Genomic DNA, 21448 nt, shown 5'->3' with positions numbered 1-21448 from the left:
TGGTCGAAATTTCCGGAGCTCTCCACTACGGCGTCTCTCATAATCATATCGTGGTTTTGGGACGTTAAACCCTACATACCCATCTGGAACAGCACTGCCACTTGCACCGAAGTGACCGGCTCCAAAAATAGCAGGTTAGTGGTAAATTCTAGATGATGGCGAAAGCGTCGACGCAGACTGTCTGTTTCTTCCCTCCACTTGACAAAGTGGCAAACACTTAGGTGTGGTTAATCAACTATGCGCACAATGTATGCACCAAATAAACAGAACTTTATACATGCCTTAAAACGCAGCATTTCGACTATATTATTGTCTTTGAGAGACTTCACTAGTGCTTCCGAAACGTGAGAAGCACAGGCGATGCTTCTTCAGAGGCCGGGAGCGTCTGTTGATTAAAGAGGCTCATACATCGCATTTATTCCGATGCACGTGCAGAGGAGCGTGCCCATAACACGTGCCTTTTGACACTTCGTATGCCTGCTTCCGCAGCCTGGCCCGGGTCTTTTAAAGGCCAACTCTGGAAATTTGTTGACAAATGGTGGTTCTGTGTTCCTGAGACACTCTTGTCACGCGCCCAATAGCTGAAATGCTCAGCAAGTTTTAGAATGATTTTTGATAACCAAAAAGGCTCAATACCGAAACCAAAACCCAACCGAGCGCACAGTCTACAATGACGTACCGTTTGGTAGGAACCTAAAACCGGATGCGGTACGAGGCAGGCTGGCCCTGCCGGCGCGGTGTATGAAAACTGTGAATGCCAGGCCAAGCAGAGGCTCGGAGTTTAGCTCGGAGCTTAGCTCGGAGCAGAGGTGAACGCGCCGAGCGTCAACTGACATGTCCGAGACTGACAGTGTATCAGAGCTGTCCAACAGTGACGATTGCACTGATCCACTTCTCACGGAGGGCACTGTTACGTGGAAAGTCGTCATAGCAAGCACACTGCGTCTTGTGTCAGTGGTTTGTGCAGCCCACAAAGCAACACCAACTACTACTCATCGCACACTCATCCACGGGGAACAGAAAATCACGCATCAAACCAGCGAAACGCCGGCCAAACACCACGAAGTAAGGTTTGACCTTCCACGATATAACAAATCACTACCGCCTACCGCGCACTATATACCCCCCCTTACATCATGGAGCTTCGCGCTACCATGAAATACTATGGCGGCAGTTACAGACCCGTACTTTTCCTACCCCATCTTTTCGCCATCTTATACACCCTGCGATATACCCCTCCCCTTTGTGCATTTTCTGTCAACAAAGAGCTACCCTAGACCATATCATGTGGGGGTGTACTCGAAACCCACAACCACATTCTCTACACATTAATAGTAAGGAGCGGTGGGAGGCTGCTATGTGCAGCTCGGCGCCTGAGGTCCAGGACCACATCTTGGATTGGGCCAAAAGGGTAATGGAGACGTATACGCTGGGTAGGCTCCTCTGACACTCCACCACCGCACCTTTCCCTCTTGGGATCAATAAAGTTTTTCTCCTCCTCCTCCACGAAGTAAGGAAGAACACCACTGAACGCCGCCGCCGTTGCCTTGTGGCCAGCACAGTAAACGCTGCAGCAGCCAAAGCTAGCGATGCCACCACCTGCGTCACTTCCGTTGACATGCCAAACGGGACGACACGCAGACAGTGTTGCCGATAATTCTGGCAAACCAGGTGAGCCGTTTCGAGGCTATCTTTAAAATTCATTTGCAAACAATCAAATCATATCTCAAGCCTGTAATTTAGCACAAATTACAGTAATGGGCAAAGGAACGTACCCAGCGAATTTCACTGAGAACCACTGACCTCAAAAAAAAGTCGCCGGAATCCGCCTTTAAATGAACATTCGCTTTCTTTTCTTGTTGATAGCGCTTCCTCCACAGACCACTTTTTTAAATAGTTTGGCCATTAAAGTGTTTTTTTTTTCAGAGGCGAAACAGCTAATGAACGAGGCCTGTACTCTGTCGCACTCTAGCCGCCGCTGACGATGACGATGAAGAGCGAGCGCGTTCCAGATCACGCGTTCCAGACTACACATTTCCTCTCTGGCATCATGGCACAGCACATGCAAGGTACCCACTATACATCATGACAATGGTGATGACGCCGATGTCGATGAAGATCACGATGATGATCATAGAATACGACTAAATAAACACTGTATATAACTGCTCACCACTTGACACTCATTTAGATGCGGGAGTGGTCAATGTCACGGGTTATTCACGGTAACACCAAACGATTCCATTGCTTCACCTACTGAAAATTATTGACCTTCCGGGATTTTCTTAACACGAAAGTGTTTTATGCCGGGGTCCACCACTGACATACCTCCGTCACTAAAGTGACGTTGGAAAATATATACTAAGACATTGCAAAGAAGAAGAAAAAAAAACAGAAGGTCCGCATCTATTGTGCGGAATTGCACCAATATCCTCTCGAATCACTGCGTGCAAAGCTAACCACGACGCCACAGAGCGTACGATGCCTGAAGTGCTAACGGCGTGCTCTCTATATACACCATAGACTGTTCGGCACTCCTCAGAGCTTCGAAACTATAGCGCGTGCGTTTTCTTTATCAGTGGCGAGACGCGCGACCGGCTCGCGTTAAGAAGTGTACGGCACGCTCTAAAAATCGTCGCCTCCACGGAGCGTGGTCTCTCCGGCGCGCGCACTTATCAGACTCGTAATTCGTGAGAGTACGAAGGTCACTTCGCACGCTGCCATGGCCGCGTTTACAAAAGCATCGTGCTGCTGACACACGACGCAGGAAGCATTGTCATAGTCGTTCGCGCTTGTCCTTTGTATACTTGCGCACCCGTTTCGTGCGTCTCTCTTCCATTTTGAACAGCGCGCTTTAGGTGTCGAGCTGTGATACTTATTAGTGCGCGCTCGTCCTGTGTATGCTGATTTCGTGCGTGCTTTCTGCTTGAGGTGTGCGCTGCAAGTTTAGAGCTGCTTGCCGTTCCTAACGTGACTTTGTACTTTGTTGCTGTTTCTAAAAGAATGCACAATAGACGCTCAACTACCTCTGTAAAGATACGTTTCACTTTCGTGTTACGCCGATTCATATATAAGGGGAGCAGTTCGGTTATTTTTCCAGGAAAATAGATACCGAGAGCAAATTAGGTGATCTCCACCTTTCACTGGCACGCTGAAAGCAGTGCGAACATAATTCATCATATTCTACACAAATGTAATTTGGTATTGTTGACGTGGTTAATTAGCATATACGGCCATCGCATACTGTTCGACTACATACTATGAAATGGTTAAGCCACGACTGAGCAACAAGAACTTTTTTCTGTGAACTAATTGAATTTGGAGGAGGGAAAAGTGAACATTATCGATTTCAAATGAGAGTGCGAATGGGTGCCCGCGGGAAATCAAAGGTTTTGCCACCTCTGTTGACTATAATCCCAAAGCCAAAGCGACATATAGTGTACGTGCGTGGCAATATTGTCTTCTTTACTGCACTCGCATGAAAGGAAGAAGAAGCAGAACGCAATGGAGCAAAGTCGTGTGTCTACGCAGCGCATCAACGACGTCGAGCCTCCCGTGACCTTTGGTCATGAGGTCGACCCGAGGTACGTCGCTGGAGAGCAGTTCATCCGGGCCTCAAAAACAGTGTTTGTTAGAGCGCTCGCCAGAACATTTTCTTGAGAGTGAGGCAGATGGTGCGCAGCTCAGAGATAGCGCATAGGCGGTATAGCTTCAGCTAAATTTTTTTCGCGTGTCATATGAGTCCAATTACCTTGGTTAAGCCGAACAGTGATATTGCAAAAGAAGCCTCGGAGACAGCTAACGCTACTTGCCTACTTCTGCGTTCACCAGCGTTGAATCCCATATAGTCTAGGACATCGAAAGCTGCAGGATGAATAAGTGTACGCACTATTTCATGCTTTCATGTCTACACGGTGTGGTGTGGGTGCATATGCGCGCCGTCAAAAGCGTGGTCTTAAGCTGTAGTCAAAATTAAAATATATATCGCCTTCACCAAGCAATAATCTGCTACACTATTCGGCAAAATCCTAGTTGTATTGGTAAATTTCTGCGCACAAAGACGCAGGTGCAACAAGCCTGACCAGCCTCACTACCGGTCCATGCTTAGGACTGTGCAGCGCACGCAGTTTTTGATCTTAAATCGCTACCGGTCGTCGTTGTATAAATACAAGGTCTAGCAGCCAGGGGAATCCCAACTCCAATAGTCGTAATGCACTCCAAGATGGCGTAATGCGTAATGCACTTCAAATCTAAATGCACGCAAGTGTCTCCGAACACATAATCTAATCACCAAGATACAGAGGCAGCTAAAACAAGGAAGCGCGATCGCAACCGCAATAACATATTTACAGAGATTGAATTGCGACCAACCGCTACCCGACGACCCAGATGACGACTACTTCTTGGGAACGATAACTACAGACGACTTCGCTGAACGACAGTGGGCCGACCCGGAACTTAAGGCCCTAATAGAATACCTCGAAGGCAGGACCGCCGAAGTCCCGAAGGTATTCAAGCGCGCACTTGCGTCGTTCTTCCTACGAAACGGTCTTCTACAAAAGAAAAACTTTTCACCGCTTCGAGCTAAGTACCTCCTTGTGGTGCCTTCAGCTCTGCGACCAGAACTCCTGCAGGCCCTGCACGACGATCCGACGGCAGGGCACCTCGGTGTTTCTCGCACGCTCGCGAGGATACAAGAAAGGTACTACTGGCCACGTCTTACCACCGACGTCACTCGTTATGTGAGGACATGCCGGCACTGTCAGCGACGCAAGACAACGCCGACAAGGCCAGCGGGACTTCTGCAGCCAATTGATCCACCTTGTCGACCTTTCCAGCAGTTTGGTATGGACCTACTAGGACCATTCCCGACGTCGGCTTTCGGAAACAAGTGGATCGTGGTAGCTACCGACTACCTCACCCGCTACGCCGAGACAAAAGCCCTGCCAAAAGGCAGTGCATCCGAGGTAGCTAAGTTCTTCGTCGAAAATATCGTCCTACGTCACGGCGCTCCGGAGGTCCTTATCACCGACAGAGGAACGGCATTCACTGCCGACTTAACTCAAGCGATCTTGGCATACAGCCAAACAAACCACCGCCGGACGACAGCGTACCACCCACAGACCAACGGCCTCACCCAGCGGCTTGACAAGACGATCGCCGACATGCTGTCAATGTACGTCGATGTCGAACACAAGACGTGGGACGCCATTCTTCCATATGTGACCTTCGCATACAACACGGCGGTGCAGGAGACGACGCAGATATCTCCATACAAATTGGTCTACGGAAGGAGCCCGGCAACGACGCTCGATGCCATGTTACCCAACGTCACCGACGAAGAAAGCCTCGATGTGAGCGAGTACCTTCAACGTGCCGAAGAAGCCCGACAACTTGCGCGTCTCCGTATCAAGAATCAACAGACGACAGACAGCCACCGTTACAACCTTCGACGACGTTTCGTGGAATACCAGCCCGGTGAACGTGTTTGGGTGTGGACGCCGATACGCCGACGTGGACTAAGTGAAAAGCTTCTGCGACGCTACTTCGGACCGTACAGGGTGGTTCGACGTCTCGGCCCACTTGATTATGAGGTTGTCCCCGACGGCATCACGAACTCTCAACGACGCCGATCGCGACCTGAAGTCGTGCATGTCGCGTGCCTCAAGCCGTTTCATGCGCGCTAACAAACTGAAACAGTGTTTTTTTTGTATTATTGTTTCATCGTAATTTATTCATTGTACTTTCTTGCATTATTATTGTACCTTCATCTTTAGTTAAAGCATCGGGACGATGCCTTTTTTTCAGAGGGGGGCAATGCCACGTTTCATTTCCCAAGTTTTCGTTATCGTCCCAAAACACCACACGATTCTCAGCGCAAACCGCGCCTGCAGTTTTCCAGAAGGTTCCGGACTGTAGTAGATCATTTCGATAAGATCACGCCCACTGTGCGAACGGTACAGATTGTTCTGGATCCTACGCCACCGCCAGCGATAACGCTAGAACATTCGATGGCAAGAGTATAAATGCCGACGCGCTTCGCCGCATGCCAGTTGTTGTTGATCGAAGGCCGACGCTCCGTTCGCCGCTATCAGTCCGAGACTGCTATCTGTGCAAGACTGCTGCTGTAATTGGACTTTCCGTTTACCGGGCACAGGTTCGCCCAAATAAACAGCTAAATCCCGACACGAAGTCTCCTGTCTTCGGCCACGTCACGACCCCGTGACAATATGTACTTTCATACCATGTGACCAGTTTCCACTGCTATTTTCCAATGAACATGCAAAACCTATAGCTCATGTGCACTTCCGATATTGTGGGTTCGGAACGTAAGAGAAGGGCACTTTTTCCTCGAAATTTAATAAAGTTAAATTGTGTCATAATGCCTGCACCACAGTTAACTGTGAATTTTCTTTATGCTTTCGTTGGCCCTATTTCAGGTTAGATTTGTCCACTCATGCGTGCAGACAAGATCGATTACTTCTGAAAGTCTCACGTTCATTGTCTTTTCCGAAATCATTCAGTTACAAAATACGTGGACTGCTGTAAAGCTGAACGCATAGCGAACAATAGAGAGACAGAGAGAAGCAGTTAACATATCATCTAAAGACATAGACCTTCTCACACGTGCAGAATACGAAGCATGGCGGCCGACAAGACGTTCACCTCGATCGCCTGTGCCGTCGTGATCGTGTGCATATTCTCCTGCGTCGTCCTTTCCATGGCCCTCTACCCAATCTTGGGAAAGATAAAAAATGGTGCGTCGCTTTTCCTCACTGCGACTTGATTTCTCACGTGCTATAAGAAAGAGACCAGTTATCAGCGTATAGTTTGCCGCAAATGTAACAGCCATTTGCCGTACGTCACGATTGACGTCACACTTGACGAAGAGATCATTGCGCGCTCGTTTCTTGCGTCTTTCTTTCGTTTCGAACAGCGTGCTTTAAGTGTCGAGCTGTGATAGTTGGTAGCCCGCCCTTGTCCTATATATGCTGATTTCGTGCAAGGCAAGAGAAAGCAGTAGGCTTTTCGCACACTATGCAGTCGCTTGCGTTGAGCTGCTGGATTTCCTGGTCCACCAAGATGTGACGAGTCCCTAAATGTTCTCCCCTTTTCAATGCACGGTATTTGACCTATAGCTACTTTTGTCAGTCGGTGTCAGTGCGGAACCATTGCGCGTGGTGTTTAGCAGATGAAACCAGCCACACGAAGACAAGCGCTGGAATCGCAACTGAATGTTAGACTGATTGGATCAAACAAACCTCCACACATTAATTGGCAGTGCATGCGTAAAACACCATTTGAGCCATGTCAAAGTTACAAACCTAACAATACAAAAGAACCAAACGTGTGAACCACGGAAAAACGATTCACCACAAAGCTTACCAGCTATCTAGAAACGCGAATTATTTATCTGTGAGGAAAACTGAAAGTTCACTTACACATGACGCTTTGTCCTGCTTCTTGACTTCCAAGGCCTCACTCACCAATTTCACGTTCCGTCTTGCATAAAGGGCCCGTGAGCCACCCGGAGTTCGAAATTAAGTTGTGGTGGAAAAATCGTGCACGAGTGTAGGACGAACACGGAGCCATGACAATTTTTCGAAACAGTGCCGTAATTGTTACCTCATTGCGCACTGCTGAAAAGACGAACACTTGAGATGAAGGACTAGATAGCGCAACTCGCCCAAGCAAGTATCCTTATAAGTTATATTTCCAGTACAATGGGCTTGCACTTGTGTCCTTCTAGTCCTCCATCTCACGTGTTCCTCTTTCAAGCAGTGCGCAATAAGACAACAATGTAAATAACACCGATAACCGACTCGCCCAAGCAAGTATCATTCGAGGTGACGTAATAACAAAATTAGACGCGTTTGATTATCGAAACCACACTCACTCTCCTGCCCCACCCTCCATGATATCCTCTTCCAACTTCCCAGCCGCTTTGCCCGTGTGCCTCTCGCAGAGCGCCCCTCCCAATATCGCGTGGCATATGTCATCACTCACGCGATGCTTGAAACACAGTCTACTTCTGGTCGCCGCGACTCTGTCTGTCGACTCTGTCAGTTGCGTTGTCACTGCGTGCTTGTTGGTGAGTTGGCGAAGCTGGTATGGACTGTGTGTTGCGCGCACGCCTTTTAAGGATTGCCAACAGGATGGAACCGCACAGAGACATGCCGTGCCAGATGACCTACGCCGCTGATTCGCGAGTGGGCGCACGGACGCGGGCAACACGATGAACAACAGCAATCAGCATGGACAGCTGCTTTCAGACTGACCGGAAGTCGCAGGCTCTTGTCCGACCAATCACAGCATGTTTGGGTCTGCGCGTCACAGAGGTATTCGAACGGCGCATCACGCGGAGGCATGAAATGTCCGTAAGAAAGGAGGGATTGTTTCTTGGAATTTGCGGCACGCCGTCGGCTCATAGCGCTGCCACGTCTAGAATTGTTGATCACGACGGCATTCCGCACACGATGCCCGTGTTTGCTTGAAATGTTTGAAGAATGTCGGAGGTGGTTTACGGGCCCCTTAAGTGTTCACTCCAGTGCTTGTCTGGTCGGCATGTTTGTTATCCTTCACTGTATTTGTGCCATTTTCCAGTGGTTTAATCTTCCTATCACTGTGAACCAACTGGTCCGAAAAGCTACGTTAATGTATAAATGGGATTGTTTCCTCAAAATAAAGCTTACTAAAGATTAGCGCTCTGTGTTGTCTACGTATGCCTTTATGTTCTCGCCCGTTGACGCTAAGAAATATTATCCAAATGTAGTAACACTCTCTTCTTTTTTTTTTTTGCTTCTTTGCAGATATTCTCGGGAATGTCTGACGAGAAGACCTTCCAGCAGGAATCAAGGTCTGCACATACTCACCGATTATAGGCATCATCAGCTGATCATAAGTATTCAGATGGTCAGTTGAACTACATGTTTATCCTAGCTCTGTTGACTCCAATTTTGGTTCATTGCTTCGGTGCACTGCAATGCGGACAACTGGTACTCTTGTCTATACGTGCACTGTTACCAACTACAGGGCTATGTGAGAAATAAACGATAGTGCTTAAACTGATAACCGACGCTGTTTTTCTTCCACGGCGTTGCATAAAGGCTTACTGTTGTGCCGGTATACACGATACTTAAAACGAGAATAGCAAAAAGCTTGGAATGACTTATAACCAGAAACTGCCGTGTCCTGATTTTAGATTCGAAGCTTCTTATGGTTGAGCTCAATCCGGTGTGCGGCGCGTCCAATCGGAGTGGTCCGTTTCTCATTGCCCATTAGCAATGATTGGCATGTTCCAGTACAAAGCACCGGTTCATCATTGCGTGCTTTGCACCTCCCCAGATTTCTCTCCGGCGCAACTCCACAATGAGTGCCAGCCTCAACACCACCGCCACTGTCGTAAACGTCGGGGCCCGCTGTTTTGCATCTACACACTTCTTCGAGACGCTTTTATTCAAATTAAATGGAACTAATGACCAATCAGCGTTCAAGATAAGGTAGAGATACTTAGAGATTTGGTAGAGTAGGGCTGCGAAGAGACTGATAAACTGGAATTCAATTAAGGCACATGTAAGTGTAGAAATAGCTGTTCTAATTAAAAGGAATCGGAAAAAATTATATTGCTATAGAGTACAACAGATGCAAGTACAAGTTATTACAATCTAAGCAACTATTTCTCGTCGCTTCGTTTCAAATGGGATGTCAACGATCGATGTCATGATCGTCATAAGAGTTATCTTTTTCTTTTTATGCGGTAAGCCAAACAGTGTCTATGCAACGAATGTTCTCCCCACTTGCGGTTTAGACGACCAAGTAACCTTCGCTGTGATAAATGCTTAGCAGACACTCACAGGGCCACAGGAATTAACCAGCGGCACACAATCGTATGGAGAGCTATTCGAAATGTTTTTCCCAATATTTTCTCTCGTGGTATTTGTTACAGAACTGAGTTTTGGTGACGTGATTTTCTGCAATCATCTTGTATCGAAAAAAAAAACAATTCGAATAGCTCTCCATATGATTGTGTGCCACTGAAAATTTAAAGGGTCGTCGTGGTATAAGAGGGTCGGAACATCATTTTGTCAAGCTACCAAGGTCAATCCAGCATACACAACACATGTTTTAGGGCACATATTTAATACATGAATGCACACACAAATTTTTACGCCTTATGAAGGCAAATTTTATCCTGATCAAAACACGATCAACGCTTCCAGTGGGATACGACATTACTGTTTATCGCCGTCAAAATTGTGTAAAAAGTTGGGGATTTTTAAGCTTCGCCTTTAAGAGTTGAACGCAATGGCGATAATTTGTTGCTAGTGCGTACTTCAAATACTTAGTGCATGAAATATTTTTGAACTTGCTATGCACTCATTACGTGGCCTTAAAGGTGCAGTAACTTTCATGCTTATTGTCCCATATTGGCATTGTCGGAAGGCTCTAATAATACGAAAGACTTGATTTACCTAATAACCTATGTGAATAGCTTTATCTGGTTCACTGGGACACGTTTTTTATGTCTTTTTTCTCTCTGTTAAAACAATCTGTCAGTCCTCTTCTCCATCCCTATACCGAGTAACGTGCTAGCAATATAGAGACGCCGGGAAAATTAGTTTTTTTCTAATGGTCTCTTTCTCTCTCTTTCTTTCATGTTTTATATACACAATGGTCCTGTATACATGCTTCAGAGTACAACACAAAATATTGCCGTAATAAAGCATGGTTCAAACGTATACACTGCCATCGGGTGACAGAACATGGGATTATCATGACTTTATATCTTGAAGCCAGTCACTCAATATAACAGGCACACAGGCTATTGCACCCTTAAGACCACGTAGTGGATGCAGAGATTCGTCGCGTGGACCTTTCCATTTCGCGTGATTGCGGTTACGGACCACCTGAAGCAAGTGCGTACGTTAAGGAAAACACGCAAAAAACAGTTAAAGCGTTAAAAATAAAAATATAAAGGGAAATAAACGAATTATACAAATTTTAAGGCAAAACAACAGGGAAAGACATAGACAAAGAGAAAAATAGACAGCAAAGAATGGACGATGACAACGGGTAGAAAAGAATGTCATGAAGATATGTAAAAAATAGCAAGACAAAGCAAGAACGGCCGTTCATTTCTTATGCTTTCATACTACTAGTGCCAAGCTGCTATACTTTTTCTTTTGGAGCATTATTACTGTCCTAATTGTCCTCAAAATACGGCACTGCGTCAGTTCACATGCCACGTGTGCAAGGTTTCCTCCTTCCCTCTTCTTTGATGGCTTTATCACCGCTATGCTGACCTTAATGAAACGAATTACAGCAGCAGTAGTTTTAGAGGCCATCTGCATGCGGTATCACAATCTTTTGCGTTTTGATTTGCTGTCATGTATGCGACAATAACACCTCGCAACCTGCATCTTCAGATCGTTCAAGCGTGCGGTTCCTACATTCTTTGCAGTGTCAGTGGCATTTCAACTACAGTGAACACTACTTCTGTGCACGTCTACAACCAGTCAAAATAATCTATATCATTTAACGAAAGATGCGCAAAAGATGGCCGAAGCTTTATGCCTGGGTATGCGGGGAGCGTCGGAGCTCACTTCGCGAAAGCCAGCAGAGAGATAAGACGCCCAGATAATCACGGCGTCCAACCGTGGTTCATGGTAATGGGTGCTCATATCGGAACTTAACTTCCCGAAATCACAATGCAATCATGAAATACCGTTGGAGAGGCCTATAGAAATTTCGACCATGTGGGGATCTTTAATACGCACCCGAGTCTAAGCTAACTGGCCCTCCGGCATTTCACTATGCACCAAAAATGTAGCTGCCGCGGCCGAGATTGTATCCGGCGACCAGTCGGGCGCCACAACTGCTAGACTATCGCGGCGGTTTGCTCATGAAGGAGGGCGCGCTCCAGTGATCGCGTGTAGATCTGATACTGGCCTCAAAACTAAGCAGTAACGCCGAAGCAGCTTCTGACGAAGTTATCACAGTGACCGCGATCCCAAGGTTATCACTTGAGTGACAAATTTAAAACAGACTAAAAGAAAACATGTGAAACACAGAGTACATTGCTTCTGTTAGCACTAACGAGTTACATAAAATAAATAGCACCTTACGTAATTAGTGGAGTGAAAAGACCAGCCACTACAGCAACTTCGTTAGTGAATCAACTTTACCGGGGTTAGTGTCCGATAAATTTTTCAAACAATATTTTGAACCGCATGAAAGGTAGCTTTGTACAGCCTGTAGGATGCGAAATTTCCTACTAGGCATTACAAGTTGGCGAATTTGGAAAGGTATATTTGTTTACGATAGATGGCTATCCTTTTTAAGTGTTTTCCCACGCTTTACTAAAAAGCTAAAAATCAAGTTCCGTACGCGCTAAAAATGTCCAAACTTTAAAAAGTGGCAGAGTATACACGCGAACTTGTGTAAGCAAGCATTCACAAAAGAAAACCATTTGTTCAGAGTTCATTTCTGTAATTTGGGGAAACTTGAAGTGCGGGGCCAAAATAAACTTTGAATTTGAGGTGATGCGGATGAGAGACCCGTTGCTCTTGGAATCAAGAGGGCTGCGAAGTGTTGTAGCGTGAGGTGGCAGAATTGATGTTGGCAGTTGCTGAGGGACCTGACAATAAGAGAGAGAATGATGAAATCCGGTTAAAACCGTAAACGGTAATTGTAGCGGTGAAATTAATAAAGTAAAAACTATAGCTAGTTTCACGAGACTTGAAAAGAGAGAGAGAGAGAGAGGTAAATAGAGAGTAAAGGCAGGGAGGTTAACCAAGCTTGGCTCGGTTGGCTACCCTACACTTGGGGTGGGGGAAAAGGGGAATAATAGAACGGAAAGAGACAGAAAAGAAGAAGAGTAAGAAAGAGAAGCATAAATAGTCAGCTCGGAGGGAAGGCCGTTGTGATAGCTCTGTGGTTAGACTTGAAAAGATGTTACAGTCTTACCGCAAGGGTGAAACAATGAAATCAACAAATCGGAAAGACAAGCAGTTCTAAACTTGCAGCAGGCCGCTCAAGCACAAAGGACGCACGAAAATAATGCACGCAGGATGAGCACGAACGAACAGCTGTCACACTTGTTACTTTATGTTGAAGCCACGCACTGCAAATGCCAAACTCGACGCTTTTAGTTTTCTTTTTTTTTAAGACTATGGTGTGTGGCGTGATCTTTTGGCGCCTCCTGCCACAAACTTGTTTTCAACGCAATGAGTTCTCACCGTTCCACATCGCGAGTGGGTACAAAAAGGGGCTACTTTTTCGCATGCCTCTCAAAGGCAGAGTGTCGCTTTCTATTGCGCCTGTCGCGCCATCTCGTTTGTGATAAAGAAGATGCTGAAGTCAAACGGAGTTTTTGCGTACTGCCAGCGTTAAATAGTACGTAATACAATTATTCTTTGCCCTAACTAGCCACTTTTGCAGCTTCGCTTTGTTTTATTTTTATTTTCTATGTATTGCTAAACACTACACTTTTTGACAATTCGGTCTTGAGGGTAACATAAAATGAAATTATTAGGTCGCCATTAATATGATGAAGGATGCTAGGTGCGTGGCAGAGATGTCTAACGCGGCGCACTGCGGAGCGGGGGTAGGTCACAGTTAAGAATCCACGCACGCGCGTTTTGAAAACTTCTTATGGTCAATTTTCTCTTGTTTTTTTTATATGCATACATAGCTATACATGATGTAAACGGCGAAAACCTGCTGAGAGTGTCAGCACAATTTGTGTCACAATAAGGATATCTGAATTAATTAAACACAGAATTATCGAAAGCAAAAAGAAAAACGAATTTACTATATCAATGTATTTTCATTTTATAATAAATACGTACCTATTTTGCGTAAAAGCAGCGTAAATTTTTCAATTCCCGTCACTCTCAACATTGTTCACAGTGTGACAACGGCTGAAAACCCCCCACGTTTTAAGCCGAAGCATGTTCTGCTCGCATTCTTTATTACGTTCCTCAAGCACCAACACCATCCCGTGCACATGACGTTATTGTTTTCGCTAGAAAAATGGCCGACAACTGATCATCCGTTCATCACAATGTTGCTAAGCGCATTATAATATTTAGCGCGCCACTCAGACAAGCAAAGAAAAAGGAAGAGACAGGATAGGGCGCCAGTCCAGCAACTAGTTTTTTATTGATATATTATATTAGGTTATCGATTTCCAACTCGCCCAAGAAACTGCACTCTTAAGTAGCAAATCGACTTCTATACCAGCATACGGACCGCGGCTGGAGCTCTTGCATTTCAAAGGAGCTTTCACCTTGTGGAAGTTTTGTGACATTGCACCCAAAATCAAAACAATGCTATAAAGTGCTGGATCCGCTACAGACGAAACCGTGCTATCATATATCGTCCGTAGCTCTGAAATCACACGAGAGGCCTACATTCAATCGAAACGAACTGCTGAGTACCGCATCTCATGCTAAATGCACCTACCTCGCTAAGACACGATGACTCAGAGGTTCTGAAGGGAGGCGGTAAAAATGAAATTACTCCTTGTCGCAGCTTTGTACTCAGTTGATATCAACCACAGCGCCCATGCCGTTCGCATGCACTGAGCAAAATTTAAAACGAAACAATGCTTTTTTTTATGTGTCGCTGAAGTCTTCTTGGTCAGTGACGACATCATAATGGTAAGGTTGCTGATGGCAATCACGTCTTTCTGAAGGCCCGCAGCTATTTAGGGTTTTTCTCAAATGCTGTTCTCGTTCACTTGCGTCAGCCATTCACGATGCTTCGTGCTTGGTGCTCTACGAGGACGAGTATGACCGCATATCGTGATGCCACTAAACACTTAACATGGTTGTCGAGATCATAAAACAGATAAGAATTAACGATTTTTTAATTACAAGTAGTCGAATTAACGAGCTCCTTCTCAACTGTCGCTTTTGAATTCTTAAGCATTCCTATATTCGGCATTTGAGATTAATTTAAAACATAGGACATAAAGCTTACTCAAGACTCGGATCAATTTGGGATATTTCATTTCAATTTGACGTTAATCGCTTCTATATAAGCTGTAAGCTTTCCCAAATAATTTGTTGAAATTGTATAATCAGGAATTTTAAATAGAGCTTTAAGTGACACATTGTGAATTGTCGTTAAAGAGTAGCTAATTATTTACAGCCGGGAATTTCACTTGTTATTGAAAATCTTGCCATTCCTCTCTGTCATACAAATGTGTCCTGAAGCTATAGGTGAAATAAGGAATGCAGTACACAAGGTATTTTTCTAACTGATGCACGAAGCTTTCTACCAACGTTCGGACGACTAGTCAATTATTTGGAGCCGATTCTCAAGAACTGGGTCGTTAAAAAACCTGCGTGTGCAGTATACCCCCCCCCCCCTTTTTTTTTAAATACGTATCAGAGGCAGTTTGAAGGAGCACTGTGCAAGTCGATGACGTAGAGAAATACCGTAACGATGGGTAAAAAATGTCTTCCTCAGTTATAGGTGCAAATTTCGTAACCTCGCATTCACGTTCGGTTATCTCCGATAGGCAAAGCCTTGAGCTATTCTTTATTACGAAACATAACCATCTCAATACTGATCCTAAGTTTTAAGAAGCACATGACATTATATGAATCAGCTTCCCTAGACGTAAATCACTTGACGAATCCACTTCCAGGAATTCGAGTGAGCGTTTACCATTCACTCTTGAGGGTCGGATTCCTCTGAAGTCGGCAGATGGTAGCGTACTTGGGGCACTTCAATTTCTTTGCCGTCTAAATCTTTGCACATGAGCTGAAGCATTAGGAAGCGCTTGCCCGGATCTATCTTCTGCTTGGACAGTTCCTCCACCACGCCGCTCACGCTGCAAAAAGCAAACGGTGCCGGCGTCAGCAAACATTCAAGTGCCAAAACGTTCGTACGGAATCGGCTGACCCCACTTGATTATTGTTTTCAAGCGTGCTGCATGTGTTAAACCAAGACCATCATCGTTGCCACCATAGCATGCCCCTGTGTGTGAAGAACAAACAGAAGAAGACGGGGACGAAGGCAGTCCCTGGTTACCGCGGCTACGGCACCTTCTGTAAAGGTGCTCCGGCCGTTCTCTCTGTATGCTCCACAGCACCAAAGTAGGCTTGAGATGATGTGGAATATACTTTTAGATGTACATATGTTGAACTGTGCTCAGTTTAGCGCCAGCTTGTAAATGATATTAGCCCTTTACTGCCTAATGTCGCGAATTCGCGAATTACCGAAAAAGTTCGAGCAAGAAAGCCGCGGAACGCGTGCTACCTTTCACGATGTCTGTCAAGTACTTACGGAGACCGTAGCTTTCAGCATAAAAAATCTAACACTATCTTGTGTAACGTGTTTTATGATAGAACCAATTGCTTTTTTTGCTGATGGCGGAGAGCGCAAAGCGCGTGCAAGAGCGCTCACTTCTTCGTGTTTCCTCGCCTTGCTGACGCAAGTTCTATCTTAAAGTATGTTGTTTATTTGGTGTGTACGGGCTCAGGACTTGGCACAGAACATGTAACGTAGTTCTGAAATACGTTGTCATTGCTAAGTAGCCTGTTTTGTGGCATGTGGTGAAATGGTGACATATATAAAAGGATGCATTGAAGGTGCATTTTTGTTAATTTAACTGTGGAGTCATTTAAAAGTTTCTATTTAAATCTGAAAATTTTTATTGTGTGCGGCGGTACGGATTGAGGGGGCCATCAATAAGGTTTTTTTTTTCAACGTGAAAATATTTCATGCCGGGGTCCACCACGGCTCCATGACATATTTCCGTCATGGATGTGACGCTTTAACACATTTACTAACAGATTGTAAACAAAAATGAGAAAGAAGAGTTGCACAGCAAGGCGCCTAACCAGCAACCTCGCGCCGCTCAGCACACGACGCCTACCACTAACCCATCGAGCGACCCCGCATCATACCATGGGCGAGCCATATGTAAGCCCCATGTACCGCAGGCGGTCCTCAGAGCTCGGCACTGCAGCAAGTTTTCCTCATCAGTAGCGAAATGGCACTACGAGCGCGCGGTGTGCGGGCACGCTTTAAAGGCCGTTGTGCCGCGGGCCGTCCCACGCGCCGATGTGCTCGCCTACTTTAATATGCAGTGATCAAAGTCTGTACAAGCATATGTGTACAGGTGTTATCTAACGTGGTGGATCGCGCGCGTACGCGCTCATCTCGGGATTCAGGCGCTCTGTACCTTTTGTGCTTTCACTGCAAGCTTCTTTTGAAGTTAAAGTAGCTAAAGAGAGCTCTAACGTCACTTCGCTCGCTGCCACGGCCGCGTTTGCGAAAGGAGCATGCTGCTCACACACGAAGTAAAACTTCTGACCGTTGTACGTGCAAGCTTTTCCAGGTGCATACTTGTGCGTTCTTGTGGCGTACGTCTTTGTGTTTGGGCAGCCTGCTTTAAATGTCGATTCTGTGACAGTTATTTGTCCACGCTCGTCTTGTGTGTGCTCGTTTCGTGCGAGCTTCGTGCTTGAGGTGTGCGCTGCAAGTTTTGAGCTGCTTGCTGTTCTTCGCGGGACATTGCAATTTGTTACTGCCGCATTCATTCCTTCACCCTTGCGGTAAAACAATGCACAAAGAAGGATCAACTACTTCTGCGAGGACACGTTTCAATCTCGGGCTATGCCGATTCCTAAAAAGGGGGATCAAGCACGTTTTTTTTTTTTTTACTTTTAATCAGCCGTTGCCTGTGCGGCTCCCGGTGAACAAAAAAATACACAGCGACGCCGACAACGCCAGAACATGTGGACGCAATCTGTACACTGTTTTAACTTACTCAAATGGTCGGAGGTTTTGCTAGAAAGACTGCTGAGGCTCCTTCATCAATCCTTATCCTTCAAACATCGTACTTCTACACTATCTTACGCCAGAGTCCACCAAGAGGTTGCAGAAGAGCTCCAACGCTGAAACGCAAAGTCGAGCCTGTATGCACGCACTTTTTTTAATGTGAAGGAAGCGTGCACCCGTGTCCATACAAACAAGTAGGAACACAGATAGCTTTACCTGTCACTTTGCACTTTGAGACGCGCTGAGGAAAAATTATATTTTACAAACTCAGCACCAAATGAAGCGTGTTCGTGCACCACTGGTTATGGACAACAGCACGGAATAGACCTCTAAATGCCTTCGTATGGTAGGAAGTCTTCCTCACTTTTCAACATCCATTTTCAACGATTGATGACACTCGGGTATGGCAACGTCTGTGAATGCTTAAAGACAGTGCTTACGTCATTTTGAGACGCCTGGCCGGCGGAGGCATGTACTCACAGTACAGCATGCGTGCACCTTCGGACAACATGACGATGTCGACCTCGAACTCGTTCTGTCGAAAAAAAAAGATTTTTAAGTTTAGCAACAATTATAGTACCCTTTTTCCCCTGCCAAAGACAAACAAAAAAGCTAGACAACAAAAAAAACACCCCTTGGTCCATCCACCCTCCCATCAGTAACCCAAACAGCAATCCCGAAGATGTCAAAGTAAAACAAAGGGGTAGGCACTGGTTCGAATGCAGCTTAGCATCATGTTTAAACAGTTATGTTTGAGAAATCTGCCCCAATTTTCTTTGCCATTAATCCAGTTGTAGTAACGATCAGTTCTTTCCTTCCAGTAAACTCCCCCCCCCCCCTTTCACTGAATCCCGCAGAAATATTTTGCCAAAGACGAAAAAGAAGTGCAGTTTAAATGGGTACCACTGAAAAATGCTCAAACCTTAGCAGTACAATAACCAGATTATCATTACTGCTTCGTAGAAAATCTGTGGGGTGATTAAAGAACGATCGAGATCACCGAATAATTGAAGTGGCAGAGTACGCACTAAACTGGAATACCCTGGTGGCAGTGTTCCGATTTCGTTGTCGTAACTGATCTACAGGGTGTTTGAAGAAGTGTGTCCAAAAATCATCAAAAATATGCTGAATGTTTACTTATTTTAGTATGACTACACACAGTCATCGTACAAATAACTGCTAAAATAAATGAACCCTTTAATTAGCGGAGACTGGTGGTCGCATCAGGTTAGACAATTGCTGTCCTCACAGTGAGGAGGATTTTGCCGCTTTGATATTTCAACAAATTAGTCTCTGCTAATCACTGCGCATCAATGAAGTTCAACCAAATTATGAGCGTTACTGTAGCTGAAGTAGTCGAGTATCGGATTCGCAATTCGAAGGTTGCAGGCTCGATCCCTGTCGGTGCGAAGTTGTCTTGTGCTTTCTGCTGTCATGTATACCTGGCGGCAGATCGGTAGTTCAGTAGGTACAGTGCCGGTTCCGACCCATCGTGGACTACGTCTTCGCGTGTATGTCATATCTACAAGAAATCACATACCTTATGTTTTCCACGGCGCTTTATTAGTTCTCAATATATAGTGTAACAATTAAACCCTGTATATTAGGAATATATAAACGCAGGCCTCAATGAACGTAACATGCATGAGTCGCATTTCTTCACAGGGATTGCGTTCGCTTCTATAGAGGCACGCCTGCATTATGATCAAAGAAAAAAAACATTCTCTAAACTGACTGGTCGATAGGGTGCACTTACTTCGAAACTTTCCATGAAATCCTGCAGGGTCATCTCACCTTCGATGTCAATGCTTGTCCACATGGTGTACTCCTGGTCGCGAAACTGTTCCCGAAGAATCGCGGAGAAAAAAACAACACTTTGTTAGGCTGAATTGTTTACGATGGATTCACCCGACTTTTAAATGATGAACGCATTCTTTCGTTGGTCACTCGAATAGTATTGTGTTCCTAAACGTGTTCATCATCACCGGGCACTGTTCACAGCCGGCGTTACGTTACAGCGTTGGCTGCTTAGCTGTTTAAAGAAATATAAGTAAGTACTCTGCAAAGGAAAAAAAACCATTTTTATATAGTAAATTTCTAAGGGAATCCTGCTCGCGCAAGTCTCAAAATAAATATTTCACATCATCATTTGTTGGCATATGCTAACACGGCATTAAACACTGTCTTTTTCGTAAGCGCCGTTCCATTATACCCCAAACGATCCTACCGGTCCCATAACAATTATGCGTTCTTAAAACCAAGAATGACCGGCGAACAAGCATGCTTAAAGAAGGATAAACCATATAGTAAGGTTGTACTAAAACTTAGGTTCAAAATGAGCTGCGACCCTCCAGGAAGGTGCTAGCTTGTAGAAAGGCAAGTTCTTGTTGCAGGTATGCAAAATGGAGAAGTTGTTAGACACTATCATGATGGGAGATGAAACACTGGTGTTTCATCACATCCGTGAAACAAAACAACAGTCTCGTAAATCGCATCAGTCTAGTTCAACGCCACCACCATTCAAGAGCAACGATGCCACCCGAGCAGCGGTGCCACGTTTACTCAGTGGGCTGGCGGGAGACTTCTTCGTCCTATGAATACAAAAGCTAGAACAGCGTATTCAAAAGAATGTCGAAAAAGACAGACTATGTTGAAAAATATACAGAAATGCATGCTTTGTAACAATGTATAAATTAATAATAAGCAATGTTTTCTATATGAAAAAAATATGTTAACCCTTTTCTATACAACCTTCGTATCACTGTCTCCACACTAGTGAAACTCAACGACCAGCGGGAACAAAGTATCAGCAGGAGATAAACATTAACGACACCTTTAGTTCTTTCGTAAAGATGGAGTTTTTGGTGACGCAAGAAATATCAATAACTCACCTTTTTCTTTACTGGAGCAACGGGTTCGGAAAAGCCGAAGAAAGGCAATGCAAGGTTGACGAAACCGTTCTTGTACAGCTCCAACTTCTCATGACCCTGGGCCAGCTATTCAGAAGACGAGATTGAGAAAACAGGGCAATTTATTGAATCGACAGTGTCACCTCAAGACGGGGAGCAAGCGATGCAACTTTTTGACGATGCAACTGCCAAGTCGAGCATACCGCGCAACACACAACACAAAAGACGAAGCCAATTCGCAGACAAAGCTTTGTAGTACCACCCTGTGTCTGCATGCGTCTGAGTCAACATTTGTTCTGAGTGAAGACCGCGTGTTAGTGAGCCCTAAAATTAGTGGTGTGGCTAAGTTTTCTTTTGTTTCTTTCTTATTTACATTACAGCTGCTTTTCATGTATTTGTGCGCTGCAAAGTTCAAGTGAAGTTTGGTGTTAGTCCTCACTTGCTGCACGCGGATCGTGCTAACAAGCACAGATAAAGCCATTTACATATTAATGATTGCACGCCTTGCTTAGAACAACTGTCACTGCAACGGGGCTTTCACGTCTGTTAATCCGGCCTGTTAAGAATGGTGTAGTGTTCCCATTTTATGGAGAACGTGATAGTATGTCCAAGTGCAATAAAACAGCGGTGACGTAGAATACAACAGGACTGAAATTCCTACAGTGTCTGTTAATCCTTCCGGCCCCGGCGTCGTTGATTGACGACAGCATACAATGTTCTGTAGCACATCTTAAGCAAAA

The 21448-nt window shown here is 45.2% G+C and overlaps 1 protein-coding gene across 1 annotated transcript in view; it reads right to left on the bottom strand.

The window, feature by feature from the left end:
• Positions 1 to 12466: 12466 nt before the first annotated feature.
• The window catches only part of LOC119169639 (ubiquitin-like modifier-activating enzyme 1), a 49814-nt gene continuing 40832 nt past the window's right edge, over positions 12467 to 21448 (bottom strand). The window contains exons 22-26 of the mRNA XM_075887155.1: positions 20691 to 20795; positions 19556 to 19639; positions 18240 to 18334; positions 15679 to 15844; positions 12467 to 12637 (exon numbers count right to left, since the gene is read on the bottom strand). Of these exons, the coding sequence (XP_075743270.1) occupies positions 15682 to 15844; positions 18240 to 18334; positions 19556 to 19639; positions 20691 to 20795 (447 nt within the window). The 3' untranslated portion in view covers positions 12467 to 12637; positions 15679 to 15681. The remainder of the gene's footprint in view (positions 12638 to 15678; positions 15845 to 18239; positions 18335 to 19555; positions 19640 to 20690; positions 20796 to 21448) is intronic.

Source organism: Rhipicephalus microplus, chromosome 2, assembly GCF_043290135.1.
Source record: "Rhipicephalus microplus isolate Deutch F79 chromosome 2, USDA_Rmic, whole genome shotgun sequence".
Classification (NCBI taxonomy): domain Eukaryota; kingdom Metazoa; phylum Arthropoda; class Arachnida; order Ixodida; family Ixodidae; genus Rhipicephalus; species Rhipicephalus microplus.
The sequence above is the reverse complement of the archived record's forward strand: the minus strand, read 5'-3'. Positions and strand labels throughout refer to the sequence as shown.